The 11,120-nt window shown below is 39.8% G+C and overlaps 1 protein-coding gene across 1 annotated transcript in view; it reads right to left on the reverse strand.

The window, feature by feature from the left end:
* Window positions 1-683, reverse strand: part of apoba (apolipoprotein Ba) — a 37,294-nt gene extending 36,611 nt beyond the window's left edge. The window contains exon 1 of the mRNA XM_056394456.1: window positions 547-683. Coding sequence (XP_056250431.1) covers window positions 547-604 — 58 coding nt within the window. The 5' untranslated portion in view covers window positions 605-683. The remainder of the gene's footprint in view (window positions 1-546) is intronic.
* Window positions 684-11,120: the final 10,437 nt, after the last annotated feature.

Here is an 11,120-nt window from a genome sequence, read left to right on the forward strand (position 1 = left end):
TAAAAATGGAAGATGTTTTTTTTCAAACCAAAATAGTTCAGAATACTAATGGAACAGTATACGTGTGTAATTAGTTAAACTACAAAGGCACTTAGAGAGCACAGATCTCCACCATGGCCAATGTCAAATGACCAGACTCATTCAAGATTCAAAATCATAGTAAATGATCTGGATCTGACCCCAAATTGAATGGGGCCTTCCCTGGCCCATGCCCCATCCTTCCACCAAGTTTGGTGCAAATCAGTAGACATTTTGCATAACGTTGCTGACAAATAAACAAACCAATAAACACACAGAGGTGAAAATATTCCATTTTCATTCAGGCTCCTGGTATTATTCATACTGGCTCATTTTCACACTGTCATGGCTCACTAGCAGAACAGCATGCGACAGAGTTATGCTTATTGTTATCAGTAACACACTTATTATATATATATATATATATATATATATATATATACTCTAAATGACAAACAATTTAAAAAAAATGCTTTTAAGACTCAAATTTTATCCTAATACTTTGAATCAAAATGGATTCCTACTTACGAGCCAATGTGTAGCTGCTCAGCAGCAGTAACAGACACAGCTTCCTATAACCCATCATGGGCCATAAAAAATAGTTTTCTCTTTTCTTTAGCACTCTCAGTCTTGACTAATACAAAAACACCTTAAACCAAATCTTTTATAAAGGCCCTCCCTGTCCCTCAGGGAGGGACAAGGAGGCCCTGCTGAGTACCTGAGGTACACAAACACAGAAAAGCCTGGGAGGTTGTCCCAAAGTTCAAATTCTGATTGGAGGGCAGAAAGAGAACTAATCAATACCATAAAAGGCAGCACAGCTTTCCTTAGGGTCTGTATTAGGTTCACATCTCATATTAAGACCAAATAGTACAAGAAAGAAGGAATAATTTAAAACATTGCACTTTTTATAGTGATCTTAAACTTGCACATCATAAGTATGGTATTATCACATTAATAAATTCACATACTGGGGTTCTTTTGTGTACTTTAGTTTTACATTAACAGAAACAACAAAAGGGCAGCCTCATGACCTACATTCAAAACACAGGAGTGGAAATTGATTAGAAGTCATCTGCCTGAACAACGATAGTTGTATGTTATGTTATGCTTGTTTTCCTCTTGAATGACAAACATATACATGCATAGTTAATAAACAATAGGAACGCATGTTCTTATTCTGTCTTTGAATGCAACTAGAGCTAATTGTTTGAGTTATGCGCTTTTAGTCATTGCAAAACAAACAAATATTTGCTCCTCTTCCCATTCACTTCTATTAAAGCCTAAACGATAAACATACACAAGCATATGTTCCCTGTTTCAGTGCAATCTCCATCCAGCTCTGGCAGAATTGCAGGTCAGAGTTCATCCTTTTGTTCTGAGCAAATGTGTTCAGTCAGCCAATAGTAACCTGGCTGTTTGATGTTTGGAAATTAAGATATTATTCCATCATTTTTCCACATCATTTACAGGACATTATCACACACCCGAGTACAAACTGTAGCATCACTCTTATACATTGTTAAAGTTGTAGTTGCTCTGATGAATATCTTATTTTTTACATGATATCACAAATGTGACATCACATCCTTTTTTTCGGCAGAGTGCAAGGCAAATGAATTGCATGGAAATGTAAGGTAAGAAAATTCATATTCATATTCATATTTTAATATCTAATTATCTGTGCAAGTGGAAATTCAGGCTTTCTCACAAACCTCTATAATTCACGGAGGAAATTTTTATATGGAAAGCAAAGATAGAGTCCAAACAACCATGCAGTTGGGCAAATGCTGAGAGGTGGACTAAGCCATGCACGCTATATACTAACACATCTTTGCCATAAAGCTCTCCAAAATGACTGAAAAATGTTTTGAGCAGTGTGTTTGCATAATTACAGGACAAAGAGCGCAACTGCGGCCTAACAAGTATGGACATACGGCTATAAAATAACATATTTGTTATCTACCTTAGAATCCAAATATGGTGCCAGAGCTACAGAACCCCTGTACAAGAGTAACTGTCCTAGTTCAGTTGCTTTCCATTGGTCTAGTTCTCTCACAGACCTTGGCTTCCTTGAAAACTCCACTGGTATATATGTGTGTGTCAGGTTTACACCACCTAAGACATTTAATACTGAAACACAGAAGAGAAAGACAAGGGCGTTATTTCTTACTCGCGAGGAGAACGGACAGAGATTTGCTCAGTTACAATCTCCAAACCCGCTCTGAGCAAACTCCACCGTCTCCTCTCTTTTTATTATCACACAAAGAATTCCAAACACTCCTCCAGCAGCAAGACATTGTTTATCTCAAAGGCCTGAAGGTCATACCAGTGTAACATAAAGTATGTCAAAGGTAATACAACGAATAACATAATACAATGAGTGATCATAATCAATGAACATAATGAATTAATATGATGTGTGAATATGATATGGGGTTGATTGTGATACATGGTATAAATGTTTATTTCATGGTATAGAAGTAGAACAGACTGATCCCAGTCTGTTCTGTACAACGCTCGTGTCCGCCTGTGGTCCTCTCCATCACCTGCATCCTGTAAGACACTTCATTCTGAAAACAACTACATATATAGTTAGGGTAGTAAAACATGTTAAAGACACGTTTACGTTACACACATACTAACTTCAATAAATCAGAGCAAGTTCATGTTAAGGGCAAGGTACAGACTAACCACATATATGATCTAAACAGCAAGGCAGAAAAGTTCATTTATCAAATATGAGATAACTATATATATATACAATTATTCCAACAGTGTGCATCTGAATTAGACTTTGAGAAATCATCTCAAGATTGGAGGACAAGCAAAATTTCAAAGGGCCCCTCAAGTCACATATTTAACAGTCTACAAGTGACACCTAAACATGCAAGGTACATGTAATCTAGAAGAAATCTAGTTACCACGCCCCATCTAAACCAGAAAATCCATGTCATCCATCATCGTGATGGTCCTCATCACCTCCACAGCTGTTTTAATTCATGGGTAAAGTCTCTCAAAAATTCATCAGGGGCATTTGGTTTTTTTGTACCACAAAAAAAGCCAGTAACAACAGATTCTTTCATTGGGACACATAGCAAAAGTCCTAAAATCGGCCATAACTGTACATTTGTGCTCTTGAACAATGTCAAGCCATCAATATTTATCTGTAATCTAAAAGTAAAGCAATCTGCAACATTCTCGATTAGTTGGGTCAGGGTTTTTGCTGTCTGGATATCTCTGAATGATACGAACCACCATATTTTTTGTTGGATTTTATATTCAGTGTTTGTTTTAAGGATGGTTTGAGCATCCTTGGGCAGTTCTGGGTGGTAGACGCTTAACAAACTAAGGAGGGCTGTGAGGGCTACTAATGAAATAATGAACTTTACAGACCAGTTGGCTCGGCTTTCAACAAGGCTGATTGGCTGATCAACAAACTCAGACTCCGATGCAGAGTCAGACTCAGAAACATTTGGTCTTTCAGCCACTCTTCCACTGTCATCTGTGCAAAGGGCATCTAAATGGTGAGCTGTCTGAGAGAGTCTGCAGTCATTGCGGCTTTCTATGTCATTGGTAGTGGAATGTATGTCATCTTTGTTTGTTTGCTCTGAGTTTAACAGAAAACTTTCTGCAATATCATTCAGTTGTTTTTCTAGAGCAATGCAAGCTCTCCGTCTCACTCCAGAACTTGTTAACAGAGGTTCGCTCCTTTTCATGGTCTCTAAAAAAAATTACTCACACATACACAAAAAAAAAGCTTACAGTGCTTCATATAGATTTTAAATGAGCAGAATAATGTGAAAAAAAATCACTGTGAAGTGTGAAGTAAAAAGTTTTGGTAAAGTACCTGCATATTCCACTAAGTTACAAAATAAAAATAAAAACTAGAAATGTCATGACATTTACCACCACTTTGTTAGGGCTGCTCAATTACTGATTAAACTGAGTCACCTTCTCTTAAAATGAAAATTGAGGTGACAATTCTCTCTCGATTCTTGAACAATTTATTCACTTTTGTTTGTTATCTATTATAATTTCACTGCATATCTTCCTTATAACAGATGCCATCTACCTGAAGGAGCAGAGCCGGCTCTTTTTCCTCAGGAAGCTCAGGTCCTTTGAAATCTGCAGTAAAATGCTGCACATGTTTTATCAGTCAGTGGTGACCAGTGTACTCTTTAATACTGCAGTCTGCTGGGGCAGCAGCATGTCAGAAATGAACACAAAGACACTGGACAAGCTGGTCAAAAAGGCTGGGTCTGTGCTTGGCAGGACTCAGAACTCACTCAGGACAATTGTGGAGAGACACATGCAATGTAAGATGGAGGCTATCTTGGACAATAACAACAATCCTCTCCACAACATTCTGGCAGGACAGAGCAGCTACAGGTGAAGCAAACGTCTCATCTCACTGCGCTGCAGAACAGAGAGGTTCAGGAGATACTTTGTTCCCACTCCGTACAGGCTATACAACACCTCAGCCAAAGGAAGTGGACTAATCTAATTATTATTGTTTATTTATAATCAACTGTTATTATTATTATTATTATTATTACTATTATTATCAACAATGAGCTAATGGACACATGAATTTCCCTTAGGAGATAAATAAAGTATCTATCTATCACCCCTGACCAGGTACCTTTTTGGGGGTCAATCAGTTACCCTGGAACTAAATTTAATCCCTGGTTCCTGCAGCCAAAACATGCATAATTCCTCAAAAGGTTCCTGTTTCCTGCTGTAGTATTAACACCATAATTTAGAATTTGCTCTCGTTGAAAGGGGGCACCAATACTCTGGGTGGACAACAATGAATTACTTCATTGATAAATTTATCAATCTCATATCAGAAGCCATGACTTCTCGATTCAACGGATCGTCAGTCTCTAGAAAATAACATGGCAACAACTGGGTGTAAATAAAGAAGTGTGTAGCGTACATACGTGGCCTGGCATCAGTCACAAGCCATTAAGGAAGTTCATTATAAGGACATGCAGAGTACTGACCCACAATTGACACTTTGCGACTCTTCCCACCATCAAACTATCAAATTGATACGAAACAGAGACCATGGACCCTTATCTCACAAACAGACCATGCTTTCAGCATGTCCAAACGACACAGAACCAGACCAAAGGTCAAAGGGTCAGCTCCAGAGGATCAACCAATGGACACCAGACAACTGGAGAATATAGGCAAAATCTCCAGTTTGTAACAATAAGACTTTGTCTTAAGATATTTGATTGTTTCTTGTATAGGACAAGTAACAACAAAAGGACTGATTAACACTAAGGTGTGAATCCTGGCCTGTCTGTGCCATGCATGAACACACACACACACACACACACACACACGCACACACACCCCAACCTCCCTTCCTCTGTCCCTCTCTAGATAAGAGTCATAAACTACAACCCACATTCCAATCCTGGGTAGTGACCAGCAGAACTCTCTTCACAGACACAGATCTGTGGAAGAATGTAAAATTAAATATCTAACTGTTCTCTAACTCATGAGATGTTCCTATGTAATAGTTCAACCCCAAACTTCTATCCCATAGAATGTTGGAAATGTAACATGTAGATTTTAATACAATGTTCTTCATGTGACCATACTGTCAGCATCCTTCACACAAGGTAACACACTACATGACATCCAGAATGTCCATATTATTATTATTATTACAGTCGAAGAACTGCTGTGTAATCCATATGGATAGACCATTAGTTTTGGGAAATGTTTATATTGTTTTTTGATCAATTAACCACTTGTATCATAATTAATTCCAGGTTTGAAGGATGTAATATGAAATCAACACTCCTATTACTCCTCTCGGCTATTATTAGTGCAAGTAGTTTTATGTTATTTCATTTTGTGGTCATGGTGGAAGAAGGATGTGCAAGTTTATAAGTAAACTCTAGATTTAAATTATTCTAAAGTTCAGTGGAAAATTACTCTCTTCTCCAAGTGGAAACACAGGAGAAGATGGGTGGTGCCCATGAAACATGCGGCAGCCCCCAGGGGATTAAACAGTCGTGAACAATTCACACATTGCCTAAGTCAGGTCAGATGGTCAGAAGCCCCGAAAATCAGTTCAGAGTTCACAGTCCAGAAGAGAAAGAAAAGTCAGAGAAACCCAGATGACAAGAAGATGCAAGAAGCGAGAAACGATGCAGAAACTAGAAGCTGAGATCTTTGCTCAAAGCTCAGAGTCCCGGCTCAAAGCCCGGCTCTGTAGCCATGTAAACTCTTAGCTCTAAGCGGCTCGCCACAAACTCTCTTAGTCATTTTTGCACTTTTCGCGTCTTTTATTTTTCTTCGCCACAAGCTGCAAGTAACATGATTTTTGTCTACATGCGCGATCTTTTATTTTTATAAGCCAAGTCAAGACCAACTGAACCAAAGCAACAGAAGTGCCTCAGAGTAATTTTGTAACTTTTAATCATCATCAAGTTTTCCATTTTGAAGATTTTGACAACTTTAGAGTCATCTGGTCAATGCAGTCAAGTTGCTTGCAGGCAAGTTATCCAACCAAAGTGAAGAGCATTAGAGTTTATTCCGCATCAACCCGCAAGAGACACCAGCAGAGACACATCTGCACGACCGCCTGCAGAGAAGCCGACCAGAAATCAAGAGTGCCCAAAATAGAAAGTCTCCTGGCAGAATCCCTCATCGTGATAATGGGACACGGCCTCCAGGAGAATCCACCTAGATCCTGCGTCTCCAGGGTTACCACGGCAACCACAGCCACCTGGGTTCCAACCGAGGGTCTCCAGCTACAGCACAACTCACAGTAGGCCGGTCTTAACACTCTGCTCATGACTGGGTTGATGTCGAAATATAGCAATATTTAATCATCAAACCTAATTCGTAGATGTAGTATCATTAGCTGTATAGCCATAGTGTATAGCCATAACATATTCTCTCCCACCATTGCCAACTCATCACACTGCTCATTTCATTATTATTTTCATCTTTATGATTATTGCACCTTGCATTTACTCTGTAGATAGTACTTTAGTTAAATAAACTCCTTTATTTACACCCAGTTGTTGTCCTGTTGTATTCTTTTGACGTAGAGACTGGAGATCCATTGAATTGAGAAGTCATGGCTTCCGATATGAGATTGATAAATTTGGCAATGAAGTAATTCATTGTTGTCCTCCTAGAGGACTGGTGCCCCATTTCAACAAGAGTAAATCCTAAAATATGGCTTAACGCTACAAGTGTATTAACTAAACTACTATTTACAGAGTAAATGCAAGGTATAATAATCATAAAATGAAAATAATAGAGGACTTTCAGAGGACTTTCTGTCTCGGGCACTCTTGATTTCTGGTAGCTTTCTCTGCAGGCAGTCGTGGTTAGATGTGTTATCTGCTGGTGTCTCTTGCGGGTTGATGCTAAATAAATTCTAAGGCACTTCACTTTGGCTGGATAACATTAGAGGAGACTGGCGTTGATCAGATGACTCTACTGACTTTACTCAACTGTCAAAAATCTTCAAAAAGGAAAACTTGATAATAATTAAAAGTTACAAAATTACTCTGAGGCACTTCTGTTGTTTTGCTTCAGTAGGTCTTGACTTGGCTTATAAAGTTAAATTATTGCACATGTAGACAAAAAGGGAGACCTGTCAAGACACCATTACAGTAGTCAAGTCTACTGAAGATAAATGCATGGACAAGTTTTTCCAAATCCTGCTGGGACATAAGTCCTATAATTCTTGATATGTTCTTAAGGTGATAGTAGGCTGACTTTGTAATTGTCTTAATGCGGCTGTTGAAAGTCAGGTCTGAGTCCATGGTTACACCAAGATTTCTGGCTTGGTTTGTAGTTTTTAACATTATCGATTGGAGCTGAGTGCTGACATTGGCTCCAAAAACAATCACTTCAGTTTTGTCTTTGTTTAATTGAAGAAAATTCTGGCACATCCAATCATTGATTTGTTAAATGCAGTTACTCAGTGCTTGTATTGGACCATAGTCCCCTGGTGATATGGTTATGTAAATTTGTGTGTCATCTGCATAACTGTGGTACCATATTTTGTTGTTTTCCATAATCTGAGTTGGTGGGAGCATGAAGATATTGAACAGAAGAGGCCCCAGAATGGAGCCTTGGGGAACTCTGCATGTGATTTCTGTCTGCTCAAATGTGCAATTACCTAAGGACACAAAGAAATCCCTGTCCTTTAAGTAGGATTCAAACTGTAGAAGATCTGAGGCCATGCAGTTTGAAACAGTTTTGAAAAAGCCTGTAGGCAGAATATCAAGACAGCAAGAGGAGGATTTCAGATGTATAATGTCCTCCAGGTTTTTTGTGGATGCTCGGATGGAATTGTGTCATACTATTCAAATTGATCTTAACTGGACACAGGGACAAAACATATCCTGTACCAGATATGGAGGCACTGACTGCTTGTCTAATTTTCTGAATTTTTTCAGTCAAGAAGGAGGCAAATTCATTGCAGGCCCTGGTGGGTAGAAGTTCAGGGGCTACTGATACAGGAGGATTTGTGAGCCTGTTGACAGTACCAAAATAAGGCACATGCATTATTATTGTTTTTGGCAATGATATCAGAGAAAAAGGACTGCCTTGCATTTCTCAGTTCCAAATTATAAATGTGAAGTGTCTCTTTATAGATGTCATGATGAACCTGGATATTTGTTTTTCCCCACCTGCGTTCAGCTTTTCCACACTCTCTTTTTTCCATTCTGACCAGTGTGGCATTTCTCCATGGAGATCTTTTCTTATCAGACAACCTTCACCTTAGTGGGTGCAATGGCATCAATGACATTTGTAATTTTAGAACTGAAATTATCTATAAGCTCATTGACTGAGATCCAAGAGAGGTCCTTAGACTGAATCAGAAAGTAAAAGGCTACAGGGAAAGCTAACGCCCGCGCCTCAAACTCAGATTTTGGGTGACTGTGCTGTAGAAGATGTGCTATAAAAGATGTGCTGCTATGTGAAGACGAGAGGTTATCCAGATCTGTTCTCCAGTTGCACAATCGGTTGTTGGGGAGGTTTTTTGTCAGTTCTCCCTTTCACAGCTGTCCACGGCTGTGTCCTACTAAGAACATTGGTTGAAGAGAGGTGCTCTGCCTGGATGGTAATGCAGGCCAGCCAGTTGCATCACAAATCTCAGGGAGCTGGGCTCTGCCTGTTACACGTCCTCCCATTTCCCTGGGAAATGATTTACTCTTAGGCTTTGCTCCAAGATAATTCCAGGGAGGACTACCAGTTGTAGATTTATAATCCAGTTCACAGCTCTCGTGTGTCTTGGTAGTCTTGGTGGTGTTAATTAGCCATATGTTAGCATGCTCTTGTCCACTGTTTTGAGTCCATGGTAAGGTGGTGTCATTCCCACATAGTCCATTCACTTCCACGTTCACTTCTAACCAGTGAATCTTGGTTTCCAGCACTTCAATCTTCTGTTGAAGTCTGTGGTAGTCATCCATGGAGAATGGAGGCATCTTGCTGCTAATAACCTTTCCCTAAGTGCCACATTTCCAGTCACTGCAGTACAGGCTTGTGCTGCTGTTAGGCCTCACTCACGTAGTATTGTATATATACGATATGATATGTAATATCATAAAAATGTTGAAATATAGCAAATAGCCTACAATATCTACAAAAAATTAGTCCCAGTGATTTATAAGTACCCAGGAGCCGCTGCTCATACTTTATCTAAGAAGAAAAACAAGAATATCAGCAGAAAAAATGCAAACGGAGGCGGGAGCAAGCAGAAAAGTGTGTGCACTGAGATCAAGAGGAAGCCAGTCAGCCAGCGTTGAGTCCAGATCCATATATAACCAAACAGGACTCGCGCATTCGATTGATGAAGTATGCAGGACAACAGATAAAGTTCAACACGTCTAATTTATTAAAAGTATAGTCAAGCATATAAGTTTGAGATTGCTTACAGAGCTCTGGACCACCCTGCTCTCGTGTCGCGTGTCTAAGCAGCATGCAGTACTTTCTTGTTTCAGACATTCATTCTTATACACACATTCTCTGTGTAACAGGGTCACTCCGCCTCTTCTCTCCTCACACCACTCTGACCTGAACCTGCTATCTAAACATGTCATACTTGTACTTTCTTGTCTGTCCCTGTACGTCATTCTGCAATCTCAAACGGCAATCAGGGTCACAATGTTCAATGTTCACGTCACAATGTTCATAAACAATCATAATCATCAGTTTAAGGCTGATTTGCCTTTTAATACAGTGCATACAGTAGTAAACATAACATATCCCTTCAGTCCCCCTTTTGATCTCAGATCACTTCTGAGATCAATCAAAAAACACAGCTGAAAACACTTAATTCAAACTATCCGCCATGGGGGCGGCAACCTCCTCGTCCTCATCCTGTGGTGCTCCTAAGAGCAGCATCTGATAGGGCGGAGGCTGAGCAGCCTTCCCTTCAATTGTGGTGGTGATGAGTCTAATGCAAAGAGAATGGATACAGGGAACACAACAACAACCACACAAAACAAGCATACCAGTAGCAGCAATAATTGAGGAGACTACTGCGCCATTTGCCAAACCAACTGTCAAATATATCATTGAAAGGATAATTTATACCTGTTTGGGAGGCCATCTCGTCATTAAGAATTCAATACCTCCATAAGTGTTCAAGCATGTGTCGGGTGATGCTTTACCTTTTCTGTTGGAATATGATCTCTTTCGACGCACCTGTTCCTGGTCTCCGTGGTTTCCTGCACGTTCACATAAGAGCAAAGGTAACACAATAGAAAAAGCAATCACAGCGAGACCCACCAGGGTCCTCCAAGAACCAAACATTTTATTTGAACAATTTAATTAATGCAAAACCCAGATGTTGCTTGATTAGATGATTTCCCTTCTGTTCTTTCCCTAACCTTATGTATCTATGTGAGGTGTGCCTGCGCTCAACACAGAGAGCTTATGACCTTCTTTTATTCTTTAGCCTAACTTGCCCTTTTTTTTATAGCAAAGCTCTCGTCTCGTCTCGTCGTCTCCCGCTTATCCGGGTCGCGGGGGCAGCAGCCTCAGCTGAGAGGTCCAGACGGCCCTCTCCCAAAGCCACTTCCACCAGTTCCTCCGGGAGGATCCCG

Source organism: Seriola aureovittata, chromosome 13 (genome assembly GCF_021018895.1).
Source record: "Seriola aureovittata isolate HTS-2021-v1 ecotype China chromosome 13, ASM2101889v1, whole genome shotgun sequence".
NCBI classification, from domain to species: Eukaryota; Metazoa; Chordata; class Actinopteri; order Carangiformes; family Carangidae; genus Seriola; species Seriola aureovittata.